Genomic DNA, 23,943 nt, shown 5'->3' with positions numbered 1-23,943 from the left:
CCCTTTTAAGAGGGATCCGAGGGAATCCGAGGAGACTCCGCCCACTCCAGCACTGCAGGGGGCTCTGGGAGGGAGGCTGCAGGGCAGAGGCCTGGACCCAGGCAGAGAAGCTGCCCTCGCCTGTGCTCAGCAGAGCCCAGGGTGGCGGCTGGGGGCCTCCGTCCCCAGGGTCTCCCAGCCACAGCATGGACCTTGGGGTCCCGGGGGGACCTGGTAACTAGCAACAGGAAGAGCACCTGGGATTGGAACTAGCAAGTGACAGAGGGCACAGCCGTAGGGAGGGGAGCGCAGGCCCTCCCGGGTGCTATGAGCAGTAGAGGAAGAGAGAAAAATTATTAGACACCCACTGGAGTCAGGAGTGGTGCCGAGCTTCTGTGGAGTGTAAGCTCAGCAGCTCCCAAAGTTTGGGGAGACCCGTCTTGAAGGAGGAGCCAGCAAGCAGAGGGCTGCTCAGCCACACAGCGGGCACGGGCACGGGCTGAGCTGCCTGCAGGGGGCCCGCGGGCCTCCGACTCTGTGGATTCACTACCTGGGAAGGGTGGGGTACAGACCAGGCAGCCCCCGCTGAGCCCACAGTCTCTGCTTTCCCAGGGAGAGCTCCTTTCTGGACAGACCTTTTATCTGTTTTATAAATAAACCTGCCACCGCATGTCAGCGTATCTGTAGAGAGAGGCCTCGGTCAAAGCACCACTGCCAGATTCTTACCGGGAAGCCAGGCATGGCTGCCGTCCAGGTGTCCCCGCGCCCCACCCTGCTCAGTGCTGCTCTGATCCCAACACCCTACTTTTGCACACATTTGGACTTTATCTGAATGAAATATGTGCTTTTGTGACCTGGTTTCTTAGGCTTAAAAAAAAAAAAAATTGATGTATAAGATATACCTGCAGCTGGGTGTGGTGGTGCATGCCTATGATCCCAGCACTTGGGAAGCCGAGGCAGGAGGAGGACCTCGGGTTTGAGGCCAGCCTCAGCAACTTACTAAGACCCTCAGCAACTTAGACCCAATTTCAAAATTAGAAGGGTAGGGTGTTGTAGCTGAGGGGTAGAATGCCCTGGGTTCAATCCCCAGTACCCGAAAAGAAAAAAAAGAAAAAGACCTGTATTACTTGTGCAGGGGTAATGTATTCACTGACCTTGCTGTCCTTCGATTGTACCTTGGTTTCTTCATTCTGTTACCGATGGACATGTCCAGTTTGGGGCTGCTACAGGTAGAACCATTATAATATTCTGGTGCACACGCCCCCCTTTTCCTGTCTAATTTACTTATCCGGCCTTGGGACAGACTTATGGTTGCCTTCAGTCTGCGCTGGAGAACAGCTTTACAGAGTGGACATACCAATTAAACAACCACTTCTTCTTAAGAGTCTAGGATGGGACATCTAAAACTTGCATTTATTAAATTTGTGTGTGTTGGTACTGAGGATTGAACCCAGGGGCATTCTACATCTGAGCGACACCCCCAGCCCTATTTTAATTTTGAAATGGAGTCTCACTAGGTTGATGAGTCTCATTACTTGCTGAGACTGTCCTGGAACCCGTGATCCTCCAGTCTCAGTACTGGGATCCTCCCAAGTACTGGAATTACAAATGTGTGCCACCACACTTGGCCTAAATAGTTAAAAACAAACGCAAAATGATGCTGTCCATAAACTTCTTTTAATTCTTTTTATGATTTTTTAAATTGAGCTACCTCCTGATTTCCAGCCCCCACAGAATTCCCTCGTGCCCCTTTCTAGCCCATCCCTGGCTCCATCAGACGCCCACCCCCTTAACACTTGGAAGACGCACACCTGCATGGCAATTCTAAACAGTATAGACCCTCTAAAGGAAAAACTCAGTCTTTTCTTTCTTGTCCATTTTTCTCAATGGCGTTTGCTGTTTGGGACCTGGGGGACCGCCCCAGGGAGTGTGTGTGAGTGTCCCTTGCGCAGCGCTCAGCTCTCCAGCCTCGCTCTCCACGCCCTCCTTCTCTGCTTGGATGTGGGCTGTGTCTCCCTGGTCGCATATACAGATTGACGTTCCTTCCACAGCTGTGGGTAGTCGTCTCTCCATCCCTGGGGATACGTTGTAAGAACCCCGTGGGTGCCTGAAACCTCAGCTGGCACTGTACTCAGAAAGAATGAATACTGTGTGCCTTGAGCATAACCAGGAGCCCAGAGTCCATCTGCCCTTCCCTGTTTTATGCCCTGGGGCCTCATTTGCCACCGCTATCTTTGTGCTTTAAGACCATTATTAAGGGTCTTAAAATAAGGGACACTCAGACACAAGCATTGTGACGCTACCAGCCAGTCTAGTAACTGAGACGCCGCTAATGGGCTGGTAGTGTATACACTGTGGATACGCTGCCTCCTGGCAAGACGGATTTCCTCACACCACTCAGAGCAGTGCTTAGTTTAAAACTTACAAATGGCTGCTTTTTTCTGGAATTTTCCATTTAATGGTTTCATACCGTGTAGGACCGAAGTCACAGAAAACTCAACCATGGTTGTTAAGGAAGGGTTCCTGTATTCTGTTCAGACGAGCTTCAAGCTAGCTGGGACTTGGAACTTTTAGTAAAATGCTACGATTGGAATAGGAAACTAGGCTCCTGAGAGAAAGGAATGAGGGGAGAGTGGTGTCTGCTGTTAGACAAGGCTTTTCCCGCCCGGTCCTCGGTGCCTCTCATTCTATCAGTCGAGTACCCGGAGCCCAGGAGTGACGGGATGACCCGCCCTAGGCCGCAAGGCTAGAAGGTGGAGTAGCTGGGCTGCACCGTGTGCTTGGGCCACCAGGACTCTCCTGCATCCAGCCATCCCTGGCCAGGGCTCCCCCATCCTTTCTTGATGGTTTGGGACCATCAAGAACCATTACCCGCCACTGACACACACTATCACACTCTACTCTTCTCTTCTCTTCTCTTCTCTTCTCTTCTCTTCTCTTCTCTTCTCTTCTCTTCTCTCTCTCTCTCCCTCCCTCCCTCCCTCCCCCTCCCCCTCCCTCCCTCCCTCCCTCCCTCCCTCTCTCTCTCTCTCTCTCCCTCCCTTTCTGTGTTTCCTGGGCTTTGGGACCGGCACTGCATACTGTCTCTCCCAGTGGACAGGAAAGAAGTGGTGTTTGTGGGTTGTTGTGTTTTTTTCCAGGCAGGGCAGGGGGGGACCAGAGCTTCCGTGTGTCATCTGCCACACTTTGATGGGAGCTGATGAGTCACCCAGCCATACAAGGAGGTTTTTCACGTAAACGCTTTGTGGGTGAACTTGCTTTCTGCCGTTTAAGGCAGAATTTTATTTTTTCTCTTTCTCTCTCTATGCATGAGTTTTCCGAACGTAATCAGAAGGTCTCATCTTCATTACTAAGGCCTTTGTTCCTCCAGAGGCTGCCGTGGTGGCGGGGTCTCCTGATTTGGGGATGCCACCCTGCTGTCGGGGCAGAGTGGTGGCTGGGTAGGCCAGCCCGGGAGAAGGAGGTGGCTGCACCTTCTGTGCTGGCCTCTAAGGCCCCTGCCTGCCTGTTGACTTGGAGACAAGGCCAAACAGTGCCTCTGAAAAGAGCAGCATCTGTCCCCGCAGAGGAATCAACCCCTCTCAACTCAGCCAGAGGGGAACAGAGATACCCAGTGGGCAGCATTGGACTCTCAGAAGGAAAGGGTTGCAGTGGGGAGGGGATGCTGGCAAACACTTGGACAAGACCCTCTGCAGGACCGGGCTAAATCTGACCTCTGGGCTGGGACACGTGTCCAGAAGCACAGGGACCTTAAACAGTATACCCAGTGCCAAGTATGGTGGCACACACCTGTAATCCCTGAATTTGAGAGGCTGAGACAGAAGGATCACAGGTTCAAGGCCAGCCTCAGCAACTTAGTGAGATTCTGTTTCATTTAAAAAAAAAAAAAGGACTTGTGGTATAGCTCAAAGGTAGAAAGCCTCTGAGTTCACTCCTCAGTGTGAAAGAAAGAAAAGAAAAGAACAGAGAGAGAGAGAGAGAGAGAGAGAGAGAGAGAGAGAGAGAGAAAGAACATACACAGGAGATCAGGGGCCGCTCACCACTGGCCAGAGCTGCTGGCGGGCTCCAAGGGATGGCTGTGGACTCTTGAGGCCCTCGTTCACGTCTACAGTGACTTTTCTATCTAAGGGAGGGTCCTCCTCCTGGCCACTACAGAGGGTTTTGAGCTAGTAGCTCAGGGGTTCTCAAGGGGTGGGGGGTCCTGGGTCATCACATCTTCCACCTGGTAAACCGGGAGGGGTGGGCCTAGCACCTGCCTTCAGCAGGCCCTGCAGACTCTTCTGACGCACACCAGAATTTACCGAATCGCAGCAGCTGGCGGGAAGGGAAGGTGCGTGAGCACTCACTGAGCGCCTACTGTTTCCATCCACTTCATCTATTCTTTTGTTTGAGCTGCACAACGGAGCCGGGAGCTGGGGGAATTATCTCTCTGTTAAAATGAGAGAGCCGAATCAGATGAAAAGACTCCGCGCGGCCCTGCCCGAATTCAAACCCGAATCTGCCCCCTCCCGCGGCCCTGCCCGAATTCAAACCCGAATCTGCCCCCTCCCGCCGTGGCCCTGAGGCTCCGTTCCGGGGTCCCTCACAGCCTGGGATCAAGCATGGGTGACTGAATATGTCCACAGCTTCTGGATTTCTCTGTGGTGTGCCCTCTGTGTCGGTGGCTGGGAATCCACCCTGATGAGCAGAGGGGACCTCACACTCCCGGGATCTGGTTTTGCGTGTGTGGCTAGTCCACGTGGCTGTCTGATCCCTCTCCCCACCCCCAGCACACAGCAGGGAACCCGCCCCTGGACATCGCTCTGGGAAGGCTGGAGCACACCTTATCCTGCAGCCCAGCACAGCATCCTGCCGTCTTGAGACACAGGGTAGGGACCAACTAGGAATTACTAGGGAACTGGATCCCCTCCCAGGGTGCCCGTCCATCAAGGGCCCTCGCGGTAGGAACCGGTGGCTGCAGCCCAGAGCAGGCTGCCGAGCCGAGGCTTCCAGGGAAAGCCGCAGACAGATCCGATGCCCTTTGAAGTACTGAGAGGCTAGATAAAGTTCCTAGTCAAATAAACACAAGGCCCCGCTGAGATGCTACTGTCTGGAGGTTTACATGGGGCACGCGCTCGTGTGTGTATGTGCGTGCGTGTGTATCAGGGAAACCCTCGTTTGGGGTACAGAGAGCTGCCTTTCTCAGGCCTAGAGGAAGCAGAGCCGTGTCCCTGTTTTAGGCGGGGCGATGTGCCCCCCCCATTCCCTGGGTGTACTGCAAGAGCAGCGTCTGGTACGGTATTTGCATTTTTCACTTTATCTTGGGGGTTGCTATTAATCAGAGGTGTTTCCTTAGAAAATGGTACCTCGTGTCAATTATTGATGATTGATTGGGTACAGAGAGGTCTTTGACACAGGGCGGCCCTGGGCAGGGGCGAGGCCACGGTCCCTGAGGCCCCTGAGCCAAGCTGGTGACACCATCAGGACGACCCCAGAAGGATGGCCCGTGGTGCCGAGGTCAGGTGCGGGGCTGCTGGGGCCTTCCTGGATGTTCTCAACGAACGTCCGGCGCCGGGCATGGTGGTGCGCGCCCGTACTGCCTGTACTTGGGAGGCTGAGACAGGACTTATCGCAGGCTTGAGGCCAGGATGCAGTAACCTATTGAGACCCTGCTTCAAAATAAAAAGGGCAGTCGGGCGTGGTGGCGCACGCTTGTAATTCCTGCCCTTGGGTTGGGAGGCTGAGACAGGAGGATCGCACAGGTTCAAAGCCAACCTCAGCTACTTAGCGAGGCTTTCAGCAACTTAGTGAGGCCCTGTTTCCAAATAAACTATAAAATAGGTCTAGAAGTATAGCCCGGAGGTAGAAAGCCTCTGGGTTCCAACCCCAGTACCACCAATAAATAAATAAATAAAAATAAAAAGGGCTTGGGAGTGTGGCTCAGTGGTAGACCGCCTCTGGGTTCAATCCCCAATACCACCACCACCACCACCACCACAAAAAAAAAAAAAAAGAAAAAGAAACCCTTGGGCCGGGTGTGGTGGCGCACGCTTGTAATCCCTGTGCTTAGGAGGCAGAGACAGAAAGATTGCACAGGTTCGAAGCCAGCCAGCCTCACTGGCTTAAGAGACCCTGTTTCCAAATAAAAATATAAAAATAGGTCTGGGAGTGTAGCCCGGAGAAGGGTTCCATCCCCAGTACCACAAAAAAAAAAAAAAAAGAAAAGAAAGAAAGAAAGAAAAGAAAGAAAAAAATAAACCCTTGCCTCTGCCAGAGTGTGCGAGGTGGCTTACGAGGCCACTTAGATGGAAGCCGGGCATGGTGGCGCATGCTTGTAATCCGAGTACTTAGGAGGCTGAGACAGGAGGATCACAGGTTCACAGCCAGCCACAGCTACTTAGGGGGGCCCTCCGCACCTTAGTGAGACTCTGTTTCAAAATGAAAAATAAAGAAATAGGGCTGAGGGTATCGTGGAGATAGAAGGCCCCTGGGTCAATCCCTAGTACTACACACACACACACACACACACACACACACACACACACACACTTAGATGAGACATCGATAGGACTGGTTTGGAGTGACTCCCAGCAGGTGTTAAAAGGAAATGTGAGGTGCCCCAGCCATGGTAGTCATACTTATAATCACTACTTGGGAGGTTAAGACAAGAGGATCAGAGATTGAGGCCAGCCTCAGGAGCTAGCAAGATTCTGTGTCAAAATAAAAATAAATAAGCCAGGCACCGTGGTGCACACCTGTGATCCCAGAATCTAGGAGGCTAAGATAGGAGGAGCATGGGTTCAGGGCCAGCCCCAGTGAATGAACAAGGCTCTCAGCAACCTAGTGAGACCCTGCTTCAGAACAAAGAAAGTGAAAAGGACTGGAGGTGCAGCTCGGAGGCAAAATGCTCCTGGGTTTGATCCCCAGGACCAAAAATAAAAAAATAAAAATAGATATTTAAATAATTCAGTAAGTAAATCAAGCTGAGCATGGTGGTGCACGCTTGTAATCCCAGTACTTGGGAGGCTGAGACAGGAGGATCTCAGGTTCAACGCCAGCCTCAGCAACTTTTGAGGCCCTCAGTAACTTAGTGAGACCCTGTTTCAAAATAAAGAATCACATAGGGCTGAGGGTATAGCCTGGAGGTAGAATGCCCCTGGGTTCCATCCCCAGCACCACAAAAAATAAATACATAAAATGAAACAATAGGGTCTCGGGTTCCTTCTGGTTCCCTGCTATGGCTCCTGTCTGAGAATCAGGGGATGTACATAACTACCACCGCAGCCCGCTCTGAATCCTTGGGGATCCCGTCTGCGATTTCTCTTTCATTACGTGCTTTCAGCCTTTAAAACATTGCAGAGGAAGCTGAGCCCTTGGCTACCTTTGCAAAGAAGGCGGCCACCCCACCGCCCAGCACGGCCCCTCCCCAGCGCATATGCGGCCCCCGAATGGGTCACCTGGCTTTGGGCCAGCGGCCACTGCGCTTACCAGTGACCCTGGGGTGAGGGGGCAGGTGTGTGCCTCTCTCTCTGCTGTGCGCTGTACACTGTGGGCTACAGTCCAAGCACTTCACTACCATGGACTCAGGAATCTCTAGTCACACTATTACGTGAGTGTAACCAGGCAGCCCTGGGGGGAGCCGCCCTGCTGCCCCCGGCTGCACGCTCCCATCGCCTGGGGGTGCCAGGCATGCTTTCTGGCTATGTATTATATGTTACATGATTCACCATTTCAACAATTTTTTTTATATTGGGGATTAAACCTCTGAGCTACAACCATCCACCCCCCTTTCCGCACCCAATTTTTATTTATTTACTTTTTTTGCAGTACTGGGGATGGAACCCGGGGCATTCTATCTCTGAGCTACACCCCCAGCCCTATTTTTTATTCTTTATTTTGAAACAGGGTCTCACTGAGCTGTGGAGGGCCTCACAAGTTGCTGAGGCTGGCCGTGAACCTGCGATCCTGTCTCAGCCTCCCAAGTACTGGGATTCCAAGCGTGCGCCACCACGCCAAGCTCAATTTTTAAATTTTGAAACAAGGTCTTGCTAAGTGGCTGAGGTTGGCCTCGAACCTGCGACCCTCCTCTCTTAGCCTCCCTAGCAGTAAGATTGAATAAAGGCACGTGCCATCGTGCCTGGCTCATTTTAGCCGTTGTCGAATGTACCGCTCCTTAAGCCCATTCACAGTCTTGCACTACCATCTAAGCCCAAAATGTCCTCCTCTTCCCAGCCAAAGCTCTGTCTCCATTAAAAGGCAGTGCCCCAGCCCGGCCGCCCCGGCTGCTTTCTGCCCCGTGAGGCTGACTCACCCAGTTGCCATCCTCTAGCGAGCAGACTCCCATCGGGTTGGCCCTTCTCTGGCTGATACCGTTCACTCAGCAAAAAAATACCCTCAGTGTGCCTCCATGCCATACTGTCTAAGTATTTCCTTCCTTTTTAAGGCCGAGTAATATTCCCTTGCATACATACGCTGCTGCTGGTGTATTCACTCAGTGGATGGACTGGGGCTTCCCTTGCCTGGCTGTAGTGCACTTATGAATGTGGCTGAGTTAGAGGCTGGTAAATACCCCGGGGCCCAAAAACCTACTGATGCTGGCGTTCCACCTGCCCCCACCCCGTGCCCACCAGAGAGGATAGTCCAGGCATTGGGCTCGGTTGTGCAGCTTGTGTTACAGCCCCAAGTGGTCCTGTTGTGCAGCCAGGACTGCGCTGGGCAGGGGCGGGGTGGGCGTTAGCGCCGGCCAGGTCTGTGGGAAGCCCGGCTCGAGGTGTTGGCTTGTGGGAAGAAGGCTCTGAGCCGGAATCCTCCCCCACGATTCTTCTTTGCCAAGGACCCGACGTCAATGCCCGGCTGACGTCCCTGCCTGGATCCTCCTGGAAGTTCTTCCTGCAGTCTCCCGGGTCTCCGGCGGCTCCTCCTGACATCACTGCTGATGCGGGTGCCCAGGTGTGGCTCAGCCTTCCCGTGGCAGCTCAGGGCCCCAGGCTTATGCAATCGGGGACTGGCCTGGGCCTAGGATCAGGCCGCGCCTTTCTACCCAGCGAGGGAGCAAAAAGGGTCAGATGGCCCCAGGGAAAAGAAAGCCTAACACCTTCTAAGCTGAAGGTGAGCCCAGGGGCAGATACTGCTTTGCCCACAGTCCTGAGGGGCTGGGCCCCCTTTGTGGAGCAAGAAGGCTGGGGTGATGGCCTGCACCTCTGCAGCAGAACTGGAGAACAGAGGAGCTCGGGACTGGTGGACTGCACACCAGCCCGGCTGCTTGTGACAAATGACCAGAAACTGGGGTGGCTTCAAGCATCAGAAATCTGGCCACACCCAGTTCTGGGGCTGGAAGTCCAAACTCTGGACGTGGGCAGGGCCTCACTCCCTCTGAGACGCCTGGAAATCTTTGCCCCCCCCCTCTTGTCTTTATCCAAGGGCCATGGTCATCCTTGATGCTCCCGGGTCTGCAGATATGCCAATCTAACCTGTGCCTCCGTCTTCACGTGGGGTGGTGTCCTGCCGTGTGTGTGTGTGTGTGTGTGTGTGTGTGTGTGTGTGTGTGCATGCGCGCGCACACACGCACACACATGTGTCCTCACAGTTGCTGATAGGGCTCACCGTAAGCCATTGAGACCCCTTCTTAACTTGACCCCATCTTCAAAGACCCCAGTTTCTGAGCCGGGCGTGGTGGCGCACGCTTGTAATCCCAGCATTCAGGAGGCTGAGACAGGAGGATTGTGGTTCACTGACAGCCTCAGCCACTTAGTGAGGCCCTTTGCAACTCAGTGAGACCCTGTTTCAAAATAAAGAATAATAGGGCTGGGGGTGGAGCTGAGAGATAGAATGCCCCTGGGTTCCATTCTTGGTGCTACAAAAAAAAAAAAAGACCCCTGTTCCCAACGAGGGCTGCACTGAGAGCGAGGTGCAGCGATTAGGACTCAGGCATCTCTCGGGGTCACAGTTGAACCCATAACCCAGCTGTGTGAAGCTGGGCAGGGCACCCTCTCCTCCCCGCTTGCCTCCTCTGCATCGTGGGACAGGATCTGCGTGTCCACCCCACAGAGGCGCGGGGGCTGGCGCCCGCTATTCCAGAAGATCTCTCTGGAACCCCCTTAGTGGACTGCAAAGGCCTCCACCCCGGCTCTGCGGTGGGAACGTGCATTCCACCCAGATCCCCGTGCTTCCTGTGCTTGGGGAAGGGCATGCAGGGCTCTGTGCCTGGCTGCCGCCACATCCACACTTAATACACAGTAGCTGTTATTTCTGATGGCCATCCTCTTCCTTGACAAATACCGAGTGTACCTGCCACGTGTCCCCAGCGGCTCCGGTCACCGTGCACAACATTGAAGGAACAGCCGCGGTGCCGTCCTGCCTGCGAGGAGCTCAAGGCTCGGCAGGGAGGGGAGCCACGTAGCACCGTGAGACAGTGAGGGTTTGCCCCAGGTGCTGCCGGCCCAAAGTGCAAGTAGAATAAGACACTCAGCTGGGAGCCTGGCACCAAGGCCGGGGCATCTCCCTGGCCAGGCTCACGGTTACCCCGGCAACCAGCTGATGCTCCCAAGCTGGAGGCGCAGGACCCCCGCTGAGCCCCGTTGCCGTGGCAGCTGTAATGGCCGCAGGGAGCTGCCTCTAGCGAACACTTAGGGGTTCTAAGTGGCCCGGCTGCGTCCCTCTTGCAAACAAATCGCCCGTCTCCCCAGGAGCCAGCTTTTCAGGCATATCTCAGCCGGGTGCCCAGCTACCTGCCCCTGAGGCTGGTTCCCCAGCAGACAAGAAGTGGCTGTGTGAGTCAAAGCCTTGCAGGCACTGAGCTGGCCCCGCCCGTGGCACAAGGGCTTGGTACTAGGGACACCACACTCAGCCTGGATCCCAGTTCTCCCTGGTCTAACTAGCTGTGCGACTTAACCTCTCAGCCTCAGTTGTCCCATCTGTGCAGTGGGGCTGATTATGCCGCTCCCCCCACTGAGATCGGATCGGGATTATGGAAGCTATATGAAGCCTTAGCCCAGGGCCTGTCCCATAGAGGGCCCTTCCAAGGCAAGTGCTGTATGTCACGGTGTCACCTAGCACAGCCCTTTCTGCGCCACGGTGCCAGAGTGATAGCCATCATCGCTGTGATGAGTAACCTCCCTGGAGCGATCGCCGTGCCTTGGCCTCCTCCGCTGCCTGCCATCCACACCATGCTGCCCCGGAGCCCACCTGGCACACAGCCCTGGAGGGTAGCTGTTCAGCAGGTCACCTGCCAGTTATTGGCACCAACAGGAAGCAGTGCAGTAATTTACTGGCTGAACTGTGGTCCCCAAAAGGCCCATTGAACTCCCGGGGCAGAACTACTGGGTCGTGACCTGACGTCCCAGGCAGGATGGTCGACCTCTGGTTGTTGGCAAAAGGCAGAGACAGCTGTGGTGGCAGCACCGGTCACTATACTAAGAGGTGGACAAAACATAAATGCTCACCAGCAGGCGCGCAAATAAATTGGTGTGTCCACACAGTGGGATGTGACCAAGTGGTCCCGGGGAACGAAGGACCCGCACTAAATGCAGGGTGGGTGGACCTCGAGGACTTGTGTTGAGTGGAAGAAGCCCGTCACAGGAGGCGTGTCATTCCCATAAAATGTCCAGAACAGGGAAATCTACAGAGACAGAAAAGAAGCAAGTGGCAGGTGTGGTGGTGCAAGCCTGTAATCTGTAATCCCAACACTTAGGAGGCTGAGACCAGAGGATTGCAAGTTCCAGGCCAGCCTCAGCAACTTGACGAGACTCAGCAACTCTGTGAAACACAAACCCTGTGTCAAATAAAGTTTTTAAAAAGGGTTGAGGGTATAGCTCAGAGGTACATGTCCCCTGGGTTCAATGCCCTATACCACCAAGGAAGGAAAGAGGGAGGGAAAGAAGGAGAAAAGGTAGGTAGGGAGGGAGGGGTTGTCAGGGGCTGATGGGAAGGGGAGGCAGCGAACACTCTTAGTACATGCAGTTTCTTTGGGCTGCACGCCACTGTAAACGCGCCACCTGCCCCTGAAGGACATACTTTAAAAGAATTAAATTGGGTGTGGTGGCACCTGTGTGCACCCCCAGTACTTGGGAGGCTGAGACGAGAGGATCGCAGGTTCACGGCCAGCCTCCACTACTTAGTCAGCCCCCGCCCCCCGCAACTTAGTGAGACCCTGATTCAAAATAAAGAATAAAAAGTAGGACTAGGGGTGTAGCTCAGAGGTAGGATGCCCCAGGTTCAATTCCCAGGACCTCAAAAAATAAAATAAAATAATGAAAGTGTTAATATTATCGTATGTGTGTGAGTTTAACAGTAGTGCATGTTTGTACATATGTGTGCACATGTGTACGTGAACGTGTGTTTAAGTAACATCAATCATCCTGGTGTGCAAGGCACATTTGAGACCACCGTCCTCGGAGGACAGCCTGAGCAGGGGATGTCACTGGAGGACGAAGCCCGGTCCATCTCGGTTACACACAGCGGCCCTCGTCGGTGATGGGAAGAGGGAACCATCATGGTTGAGCCTCTGGGAAGTAGTGAAAAAGGGGACTCTAGGACTTTAGAAGGACACGTCATGAGCCAGCTGTGCCATTGACATAGACCGGACACATTGGTCTCTTCTCGCCCATGTCAGAATCTGCCGATGAGCAGTGACTTCACAGGCTCCCTGGCTCTCAGCAGCTTCGGTTTACCAAGTCCTTGGGGCTCGCATGGCGGCTGTTGGCTGGGCAGCCACAGGTTCTTTTATTCCAGGCTTGATTACGAGGATCTGTAGCGTGCAAGCCACACACCACGATGCCTGCAGGGTACAGGAAGGTTAAGACCAGGTGAACATCGCCCCAGGCTTTCTAGAGGCCGCTCTGAGAGCGAAGACCGGAGAAGATGCAGAAGTGAAGAAGGTCTCGGGAGACTGGGAACCGGCAAAGAACTTGGTCAGGACGCGGAGCTCGCTGGACACGGAACTTACTGAGGGCCAGGGGCAAAGGCCAGCGCTTCCAGCGTGAGCCGCCTCAAGCGAGATGGGGAAGCTGAGTTGCAGCCCGAGGGACGGAGCTCAGACTTTAGCCCGCTGGCCTCCAGCTGCACTCACCGACAGCCTGAGGGCGGGTCGGAGGGTGCCGTCGCAGCTGGTCTCGGGGCGCGCCTCCTGTCGCAGTTACACGTGGTGAGATCTGTGAGCGCGTGGCCCTGGTTTTTTTGCTACGGGCTCGAGACGCCCACGCACCCATCTCCTTCTGATTTAATTTGCTAAATTCACAGGTGGTCACTTTTTATTAGCCCAATTCATTTCCCAGTTTGTGCCTGATGGTTGGGCTGGATAGATGGCAGTTGTTTACTTGTGCAAACAAAGTGGAGGGTCACTTCTACCTTGCCACGTGTCCTCAAAACGGGGCTGCTTTACAGGACGGAGTGACTCGGGGGCCGGCACAGCCTGCTCTGTGCAGGACAGCCCTGCCCAGAAGATCCTTCAGCGATGGTGAGTGGGTGCGCCGTCTGCTATGGGGACCTCTGTGCCTGCAGTGTGACTGAGCTCAGTGTAAGCAGCCCCCGGGGGCCAGCAGCTCTCTGACTGGGCAGTTCCCCTCTGGGACCTGCACTAGGAAGACCTGGTGGGGCTAGTCCGCGGCCCCGGCTCAGCCCTGTCTGTGGGGTCTTTCCTCCGCAGCTCCATGGAGCATCCTTGCGGCACCCTCTCCCTGCCAGGTGGTGGGAGCATGCGTGCTTGTGCGTGTGTGAGCTCAGAGGCTTCACCAGGCAGCAGAGTGGCAGCCCCACCTTGCCAGTGCACTTTCAGTACATTCTGAGCCACGCCTCTCCTGGCGACAGTTTGTCTCCTGTGAAAGAGCCCACGAGCTCTGCTTTCCCTGGCCTGAGCACTCCAGAGTCTGCGCCTGCCTCGGGAGCAGTTACCAGAGAGATGGCGGGTGTTGCCCAGGTAACATCCCTTCCTTGACAGGCAGAGAGACAGCCTTGGAGTGGCTGGTTCTGCCTGCGGCTCTGGGTGGCTCGCTGGCGGGGATTAGTCACAGCTTCTGGGAGCCCTCCCGAGTCCTGCCTGCTCTGGACCGCTCACTCCCAGGACTTGGTAGGCCGCCAGGCACTGGGCTGGCTTAGGAACATTGTTTTGGGGATGCTCACAGCAGAGCCTTTGCCAGCAGTTATGCTTTTCTTGCTTTATCGATGGGAACAGGAAGATGCAAATAAGAGACTGTAAGCTCCATGAGCACCAGGGCCAGTTGGCTTCACTTGCCATGGGCATGCTTGGTATTTAACACAGTGCTTGACACATTGCAAGAGGTGGTTCCAAGTAGTCTTTGCTGGGTGATTGGATGGATGATAAGTGGGTGGATGAATAGTTGGACCAATGGGTAAATGGATAGATGGGTGGGTAGGTAGATGGATGGGATGATGGCTGGATGGGTGGATGGATGGATGGGATGATGGATGGATGGATGGATGGATGGATGGATGGATGGATGGATGGATGGGATATTAGATTGATAGGATGTTAGATGGATGGGATGTTGTATGGATGGTAGATGAGTGGACAGAGGATGAATAGATATTAGAGAGATGGGTGGATAGGAGGGTGGGTGAAGTAGAGCATAGATTTGAGCTGAAGTCCACTTATTTCCAAACCTTTACTCTTAACCACTAAGCCGTCTGTATTTGGCTTTGTCTGATGGCCTCTACTTCCCTAGGATGGTATTTTTAAAAATAGCTTCTCTGAAGTATAATTTGCATGCCAAAAATCTTACCCATTAAAAGTATGCTACTTAATGACTTTAGTAAATTTGTGGAGTTGTGCACCATCAGCACAATCCGGTTTTAGAAAGTTTCTACCCTCCCCAAAAATGTCCTGCACTTATTTGTGGTTGAATCCCCACTGCCCAGCCTCAGCCCCAGACAGTGGCTGGTCCACTCTGTCTGTGACTCTGCCTTCTTGAGACATACTGTGTGACAGCATCGCACGGTGCGTATCTTTTGTGCCTACTTTCTTCACGTCACGGATGGCCATAACACTCACTGGCACTGCAGTGTGTGCAAGTTCGGTCCTGTTGTTGCTGCGTAGTACTCCACTGTGCGGCTGCGCTCCTTCCCAGTGGCGCCATCCTGTTTCTCTCTCCGTCAGTTGCTGGACATTCATGTGCGTGTCTTTTTTGTATAGAGTATGTTTTTCTTCCCCTTGGGCGGATTTCTAAGAACAAAACTAATGGACCATATAATAAAGTTTCTGTTTAATGTTTTGTTTTTGTTTTGTGAGACTGTGGATTAAACCCCAGAGCATTCTATCTCCAAGCCACGTTATTTTTATTTGGAAACAGGGTAGGGTCTCATTTGGTTGATAAAAGAGTCTCACTACTTGCTGAGACTGTCCTTGAACCCGAGGTCCTCCTGTGTCATCCTCCTAAGTACTGGGGTACTAGGCATGCGCCCCACACCCGGCCATGTTTAATGTTTTAAGAAACTGCTAAACCATTTCCCCCAAGGCTGTACCAGCTTACCTTCCGAACCAGCAATGCACGGGCCAGTTTTACCACACCCTTGCACACAACACCACTGTAATATTGCACATGTACACTCCTAGGCGGAGATTTGGTCTAGTGAGCCAGGGCTGGCCAGACGTTTTCTTTCTTACTTTTTGTGGTGTTGGGGATTGAACCCAGGGGGCATTCTACTCTGCGCTATACCCTCAGCCCTATTTCTTTTTTATATTTGGAAACAGGGCCTCACTAAGTTGCTAAGAGCCTCATTAAGTTGCCGAAGCTGGCTGCAGACCTGTGATCCTCCTGTCTCATTCCTCCCATGTACTGGGATTACAGGTGTGCACCACCACACCCAGCTTGGACACATGGTTTCTATCAAGGGTCAGAGAGCAAATGTTTTAGGGCCACATTATGTTTCTGTTGCATATTCTTTTTTTTTTTTTTAATATCACATCTCTTTAAAAACACAAGGCCAAGCCTGGCATGGCAGTGCACACCTATAATCCTAGTACTTGGGAAGCTGAGACAGAAGGATTGCAGGTTCAAGATCAGCCTCAGCAACTTAGTGAGACCCTGTTTCAAAATAAAGAAAAATAAAAGTGGCTCAGAGTGTAGCTCAGAGGTGCAGTACGCTTACACTCAAGCCTTCGCACGACAAGCACAACAACAAAAACACACAGGACCGCTCATGCTTTCATCGTATAAAAACAGGCAGAGTGGGTTTAGCCCCCGTACCATCCTTTGCCGCGCCTGCTGTAAGTTCCACATAACACCAGCCGTGTGCCCAACCACAAGGCCCCTGTCTACTCCGTGCCTTAGCTCAAAGGGATCCGTGTACACCGGACAAAACACTGTCCTAGCCACCTCCCGACAGGGAGGGCTCACGGAGGGCCCTGTTGTCCCACCAGGGCCTGGCTCAGGGAGCCTGGGTTGGGATTCCAGAGGTGGCCTCGTCCCAGCCCCACCATGATTCACCGCCTGGTGAGCTCATCAGAGTTCCTGGGATGAGACATGCTAACTTGTCACCTGGGGTGTGGCCAAGCCCATGGCCGTGGACAGGCGGCCTTGTGCCGGTCCTCAGGGCATCTTCTAGAACAGCAGCCTGCATCTGCTGCCGCCACCGGCCCATCCTCAGCTCCTCCTCCCTGGGGTCACTGCGTCTGGCTCTCAGCCTGATGGGCGTGCTCTCGAGGCCATCTCCAGTGTCTCTTGCCTTCGCCTCACAGCCACTCCACTAGCCCTGCCCACGTGGCAGGAGGGCAAGAGCCCTGGAATTGGCGGGGAAAAGTTGCTTCCTCTCCCCAGGCTGTGAGGGTCTTGTAATGAAGATGCTACTGGTCCTACCACAGGAACCGCTGCCACCCAGCATGCCAGCCGCAGGCTGCTCCTGGGCACACTCATGGCTCTGTCCAGGCACGTGCATTTGTGGCTCTGGGACCACTGTGGCCCGGGCACAAGGCAGTCAGAAGTGCTGGAGCATAAAGGGGGTCAGTGGACAAATGCCGTATGCCCCCCTTCTCGGGTGGTCAGCTCCAAGCAGGTCTGCCCTGCCTGAGGTGCCCCAGCAGGCCTAAGCACCCACCACCCAGAGCCATGACACTGCCGTTATCCTAGACCACCCTGCTTAGTGATGCTCCTGTCCCCTTTTCTACTGTCACTCCACAAACCCAAAGGCCATTTGCACGGAATCACTGTCTTAGGGTCCCTGCCCGGGGTGTCACCTCTGAGCAGGCACCAGCTCGTAGGGTCTTACGAGGACCAAACAGGCTGGTGTCCAGCAGAGCCCAGCCGTGCCTGGCAGGGGTACGAGCTCACCACACGCTGGCTCTTGTTACAGCCCTGGTACCTGCCGTGCATGCCGCCCCTACAGCAAGGACCCTGGCGCTCACAGAAAGCCTGCCCTCCTTGATCTGAGGCTGGGGCACCGATGACCAGGGCTGGTCTCAGAAGTCGCAGCAGAGCAGGTGCTGCCGGTGGCTCTCCGTGGCCCCAGGGTATGTGCGGAGGGCGGGAGGAGGCTGCATCCTCGGTCGTCCACCCCCACCCACGGGCTGAGTAGTTTTTGTAGAGTTGAAATGAGGTCTGGCTGGAAAGCAGCTCTTCCATTGTTAATGGTGGCTATTTCTGGGTTGTGGGATTCGAGGCCTTTTACAATTTATCCTCTCCTTTGTGCTTTTTGGTGTGGCTTGAATTTTTTATAATGAGCGTGCCTCGTCTTTGCAAAATGAATGAAGTCATCACTCTTTTCAAAAGTAAATAATTTGCAGCTCATGAGCGTCGAGGGCCCCGAGCGCTGACCGTGCGCTGGGAGGACGCGGCTACGGGTCCTTGTGGTTTTCAGCAGGGCCTCATATATGGCAACTTGTTTGTGATCGTTTTATGGTCATTTAAAAACGAAGCAGCTCTCTGGGTACAGACTAAAACCACAGACTGGGGCTCCAGGGAGCATTCACGTCCTGGAATGGGCTGGGTTCTTGTGCTGGGAAGCGCTGGAACTCTTAGGTTTGGAGGCTTTCTGTTTTGCCTGGACAGAGCTGTGCATTAAAAGCGGCTCCTCCCGCTCCCAGCGCAGGGGCAGGGCGGCTTCGGCTGATGGTAACTAGGAAGGCTGCTGCTTCTAGTTCCAGGGAGGCCCCGGCGGACCTGAGGCATCTTATCATTACAGTTAACAAAGTTGGGCAGACGCACTGTCGCCACCACCATCGGCTGTGGGTTCACTAGTCACTAAACGTGTGCCCCGGTAGAACTCGCCGCACGTTCACACCTGTCCTTCAGGATGGCAAAGTCTGAATGTTTCTGTCCTCCCCCACTCCCACCTGATGCAGACTGCGGTCTTCACCTCTCTCCCTCCCCTGCCAAGCCAGCACTGTCTGTCCAGTTCTTGACGCAGGGTAGGGGATGGGAAAAGAACGGTGAGACCATGAAGGTAGAAACAGGAAAGGGGGCAGCTGGACAGGAATGATCAGGAGAGGAGAAGGAAGGGGAGCTGTAAAAACCATCTGGAAAGATGGGAGGGAAAATCCAGACTACATTTGACCCACGGTTGTGTGGGGGAGGCAGCTGGCGATGGAGCCCCATAAACTCAAGGGGCATTAGAAAACATAGAAAATGGGGTTCGTAATGCTGTGAGTTATTATAATTCATGCCCTTGAAGTTTGCAAAGAGACAAACTACATGTCAGAATACCTTTTCTGTTAGTACTTTTGATCGTCTCCAACCTGAAAGTGGTCCAGGATGTATGCGGGTTACACATGGAAGGAGCCCAAGAGATACTTTCAAACCTAATTCACAGAAGGAAGGACCTAAGCCCAGTAGGGACGGTACTTTATAGGAAGAACCAAATCAGTCTGACTCCAAAGTTGACCTCCTATTCTGCCCCGGGCCTCCTTCAACAGTTTGCTGTTCAGTTTGAAATGAGATGTGCGCCCCCCCCCCCCAATTCCGGGCTGGTTCCTAAGACCACTTTGTGATTCTTAACCCAGGGCACACGGGCGGGCCTTGGTGAACTGGAAGGTTTCTCTTTGAGCCTCCAGGGTCAGCAGGAGACCTTCCTCTCTTCTTTTCCCCGCTCCTACTTGGGCTCAGAGGTGGTGACATGTCACCCCAGCTGGTTGCTGGCACGGTGACACTAAAATTAGGCTCTCCCCAAGGAGCAGAACGCTTAATGAGAGTTCATCCACTCAGACGCCCAGGCTGGCCGGCAGTGAAGCAGGCAGCTGCAGAGGCGGAGACAGGAGGCAGCGCCTGGCTGGGACCTCGGCCTCGCCTCTGAGGCCTCTCTTTCCATGATGTCAGAGAGGCGGAACTGAATCTGCCTCAGATTGAGGCGCAGCACCCCCGCCCCACCACTCTCTGGCCTGGGAGCCCACAGCCGGTCAGAGGTGAGAAGGCTCCCGATTTTCCCACCAGGTGTGTGCGAGACGCCTCCGGCTAGGTCCCCACCTGGCTGGGGCCGGTTCTTGGTCCTGTCTCTTCTTGGCTGTCATGTTTGCGCGGTCCTCCCCCCGGGCACTCTAGGATCCGCGGAAGCAGAACTCAGAGAAAGCCCCTCTGGGGTCGTGAACATTTCCAGTCTTACTGCAACTGGATCTTGAGGGAACACGTTTGGCAGAAGATGCGATCGGAAAGAGAAAGCTCTTACTTTCTCTTTCTTTAGTACCATTGGAAACTGTGTGGGAAACCGCGCTTCCAGGGCTGGGAGTCCAGCTGTGTGCAGGCGCAGCGGGGACGTTCGATGAAACCATTCCTTCAGGTGGCGCCTTCTGTTGGGGGGCGGTCCAGCTGGCAGCTCCTCGGGGCCCCCCAACACGTGTGAGCCCGCGATCAACTTGTCTCGCCTGCCCCTGTGAAATCCATGACCTGTCCATGTCTCTTTCTCTCCCCCAACCAGAAAAAGATTTACAAATACAAGAAAGTCCTGAGCAACCCAAGCCGTTGGGAAGTGGTCTTGAAAGAGATCCGGACGCTAGTGGACATGGCCCTCACGTCCCCCCTGCAGGACGACTCCATCAACCAAGCCCCACTGGAAATCGTCTCGAAACTGCTCTCAGAAGTAAGATGCCGCCCTCCCCGCTCTCCCCTCGGGAGACATTTGCCTTTACCGGTTTACCAGTACCGAGCAGGCGCCACCGAGCTGCCGCCGGGGTGTGTTGCAACCCTGTCGGGTGAGCGCCTCCCTCCCCCGGTCCAGGGCCAGCCGCTTCCGCTGAGCCCATCAGACTCAGAGCTGGGGTCAGGGGCAGCAGCCGTGGACCCCCGGGATCAAAGTGCCGACTTGTAATGCTCCAGTTTATTACCCCAGGGAGCCTTGCGACCCCAGACTACCCCTCTGGCCTGTCCCCTTCCTTTGCCCCAGCACCGACCCTCATCAGCTTTCTGCCCGCCACCCCACACAGCCTGCAGATAGGCTTTGTTTAAGCCTGCTCAGGGTGTTAAAAGTCAGGGGGTTTGTCAGGCATGAAGGTGCACACCTATAATCCCACTCCTTGGGAGGCTGGTGCAGGAGGATCACAGGTTCAAGGCCAGCCTCAGTAACTTAGCAAAATCCTATATTAAATAAAAAGGACTGGGGAAGAAAAGAAAAAAAAAATGTTAGAAGCACTCATTTGCCTGCCCTGCTCTGTCAGGCAGGCAGGGGGTCCGTATTAATCACGCCCCATTACTAAGCGCCGCTTAGTGAAGGCAGAGCCAGGACTCCACCCGGGCAGACCGGCTTGGCTTCTCCTTGTGAAGGCTCCACACCTCTCTGGGGGCAGCAATGTTGTTTGGTCTGTGATGGTCACTTTGGCAGCCCCTCGAACCTGCCAGATTCTCCCAAGGACCTTGCAAGGCAAGTATTAAGATGTCCAGAGGAGTAAACCACGGCCCTGAGAGGTTAACAGGTCATCCCGCTTGCCCCAGGGTCATTCAGCTAAGTAGCAGGCCAGGGTCCGCCCTCACATTCGCCCAATCACAGGCTCCCCCAGCACACAGACGCCACAGAGCCCAGCACAGAGGAGTCAGGACCATGCTGGCTCGGCGGCGGTAGGCCCTGTGATGCGGAGTTGGAGGAACCTGGTCCTGCTGTGGCCAGGAGCCAGGCCGCCTTGGACAAGTCACCAGACTCCTCGGTACCCAGCTTTCACCTGTAAATAGGTGCTGGGACAAACTCCTGGGCACGGCCCTGGGATCAGTCCCTCCCATACACATGCAAGCGACCGGCAGCCCGTGAGCAGGAGCACAGTCGCAGCCCCATGGGGGATGGTTACGATCTGGACCCTGAGCGCCTCGCCCAGTGTCTAGAGGGCATGGCTCACCCGCCACCCTTTTTGCCTTTTTTTATGGCTTAGAATATATGGGCCAAGCGGGGTGTGGTGGCGCACACTTGTAATCCCAGCATTCAGGAGGCTGAGACAGGAGGATCACGGTTCAAGGACAGCCTCAGCTACTTAGGCCCTTCGCAACTCAGTGAGACCCTGTTTCAAAATAAAGGATAAAAAGTAGGGCTGGGTATGTAGCTTGGAGGTTGGATGCCCCTGGGTCCCATCCCCAGTACAGAAACACACACACACACACACACACACACACACACACACGCACGCCAAAGCCAGGCATGCCTATAATCCCAGTACTTGGGAGGCTGAGACAGGAGGATCACAGGTTCAAGGCTAGCCTCAGGAACTTGTCAGGCTCTCTACAACTTAGTGAGACCTTGTTTCAAAATAAAGAATAAAGTTGGGCAGGGGGTGGTGGTGGCAGAGCTTGGAGGTAGAATGCCCCTGAGTTCAATTTCCAGTACCACCAAAAACAAAAAATTAAAAAGGCCGAGGGGTGTAATTTAGCAGAATGCCCCTGGGTTCAACCCTCCGCCCGTATGTGTACACGGGTATGTATATGTATAAAACATACGGAACAGATTATTTCTTCTCTTCACCTAAGTTGAGACCTCGCCTGCAGAGCTTCCAAACAGCACCGAGCTGGCCAGCGCAGGCAGGATCGGGGAGGCAGCGCGGCTTACGGTCACGGCGGCAAGAGAGTTCTGAGCGAGAGCCGTCCCTGACCACAGAGCAGAGCTGGTCGTCCCGGCCTCCGCCGAGCGCGTGGAGTGCCCGCTTGCGCGGGCCTCAGGTGCTCCCTCGAACGCAGCGGCGGTCAGGGCGCACTCCTGCCAGGGCGGAACCGGCCTGGTGGAGAGGAAGTTCCCTGCAGATGGTATGGGCCTCCTGTGCCCAGGATAAAACAAGACAGCCAGGGTCACACGGGACCTGCAGAGCAGTGGGTGCCCGCGGCAGCCTGGAGTCGCGAACTGCTGCCCTGGGACGGCTGGAGTGCTGCAGCTCGGGGTGGAAAGAAAGGCTTCGGTGTCGGGACACACAGGGTCCAGCTCCCCGTTCCCCCACTGTTACCCAAGCACCGGGACAGTGGCTGCGCCCCTGTAAGTCCAGGTGGCCGCCCAGTCCGTGGGGAGCAGGAGACCCTGTTGGGTAAAGCAAAGGCATGCTTTGGAATTCAAACTCCTTGCCAAAGCATGGTTCTGTGTGTTCCTGAATTCTGGATCGGGGTGTCCTGGGGACCAGCAGAAACGTGGTTTTCAGATACTAACCCTAGTCCCAGGCTTCCCTCGTAACCGAGGTGGCCAGCTCATCAGGCAAGAAGAAACCTGCTTGCCCTCTACATTGCAGAGGGCCTCACTAAGTAGCTGAGGCTGGCTGCGAGCCTGTGATCCTCCTGTCTCAGCCTCCTAAGTACTAAGATTACAAGTGTGCGCCACCACCCCCACTTTTTCTTTTTCTTTTTTTTCTTTCTTTTTTTGCAGTACTCTTGAGTTTGTAACCATTTCCTGGTTCACGTACTCTCAGGATGACAGAGAGTACCAATTGTAAAACAGATTTCAAATCAGGGAGGAAGAAAACCAAAAATATAGCCAAGTTTAATCCATTTATTCAACCTAATTTTGCTCTTGCAAATAAACCACTAGGACTTAAATTCAGCTAAAACACTTGGACCTACCCATGGAATGCCAGTGTTCCTTGGAACCTAGTTTGGGAACCGCTGAAGTGGCAGACACGTAGCTGCCTGGCGGAGGCGCAACTCTCCAGAGGTCGGCCTCGATACGTGCGTGGTAGGAAGCTGCCTGCTTAGAAGCGGCGTCTCTATCGCAGCGGCCAAATCCTCTCGCAGTGGTCTAGTGAAAAGCAGTTACCAGGAGTCTTGTTTGAAATAGTGGAAACTGAGTCTCACCAAGCTCTGAGCCATCCCAGGCCTCATAGCTGGGAGGCGTGGTGGACGGGATCGGTCCTTCCCACCCTAACCTGCTCTTTACCCTTCACGGGCCCTTCTCAGGGCGCGTGTTCTCACCGGTGACTAAGAAGTGACTGCTCTAGCCGGGCGCGGTGGCGCACGCTCGTCATCCCAGCATTCGGGAGGCCGAGACAGGAGGATCACGGATCGCGGCCAGCCTCAGCTACTCAGTGAGGCCCTCTGCAACTCAGGGAGACCCTGTTTTTAAATAAAGAATGAAAAATAGGGCTGGGGGCATAGCTCAGAGGTGGAATGCCCCTGGGTTCCATGCCCAGTACCGCAAAAAAAATAAATAAATAAAAAGTGACTTCTGGCCTGTGGTACGGCCCCGTGGTTAGTTATTCCTTTGCATGTGTGAGGGTGTGAGGCCTGGGCTTCCATCCCTATCACCACACACACACGGAAAAAAAACAAAGAATGAAAGAAAGAAACTGGGACAGCTCCGCTTGGTCTGAAGGGATGAAAACGTTCTGAAACCGAGCACCTTTGAAATTCACTTTTTTTTTTCCGCTGAGTTGCAAAGGGCCTCAGTAAGTATCCGAGGCTGTCTGTGAACCGCCGTCCTCCTGTCTCAGCCTCCCGAATGCTGGGATGACAAGCGTGCCCACCACACCCGGCTGACAGATTTGGGTTTTTAATTTTGTTTTTTCTCTTTCTCCCTTCTGTCCTTTAGAACACGAACTTGACCACCCAGGAGCATGAGAACATCATTGTGGTGAGTTTCTCGCGACCCCGCCTGCCT

The 23,943-nt window shown here is 54.3% G+C and overlaps 1 protein-coding gene across 1 annotated transcript in view; it reads left to right on the top strand.

Annotated features, from left to right (window-relative positions):
• Positions 1-23,943, top strand: part of CMIP (c-Maf inducing protein) — a gene marked incomplete at both ends in the record, with an annotated part of 197,925 nt that overhangs the window by 134,043 nt on the left and 39,939 nt on the right. Inside the window, 2 exons of the mRNA XM_080702910.1 lie at positions 19,813-19,974; positions 23,875-23,916. Coding sequence (XP_080559036.1) covers positions 19,813-19,974; positions 23,875-23,916 — 204 coding nt within the window. The remainder of the gene's footprint in view (positions 1-19,812; positions 19,975-23,874; positions 23,917-23,943) is intronic.

The sequence above is a fragment of the Muscardinus avellanarius genome, assembly GCF_963383645.1.
Source record: "Muscardinus avellanarius genome assembly, chromosome: 10".
NCBI classification, from domain to species: domain Eukaryota; kingdom Metazoa; phylum Chordata; class Mammalia; order Rodentia; family Gliridae; genus Muscardinus; species Muscardinus avellanarius.
Note: the sequence above shows the minus strand (reverse complement) of the source record. Positions and strands in the feature narration are given on the sequence as shown.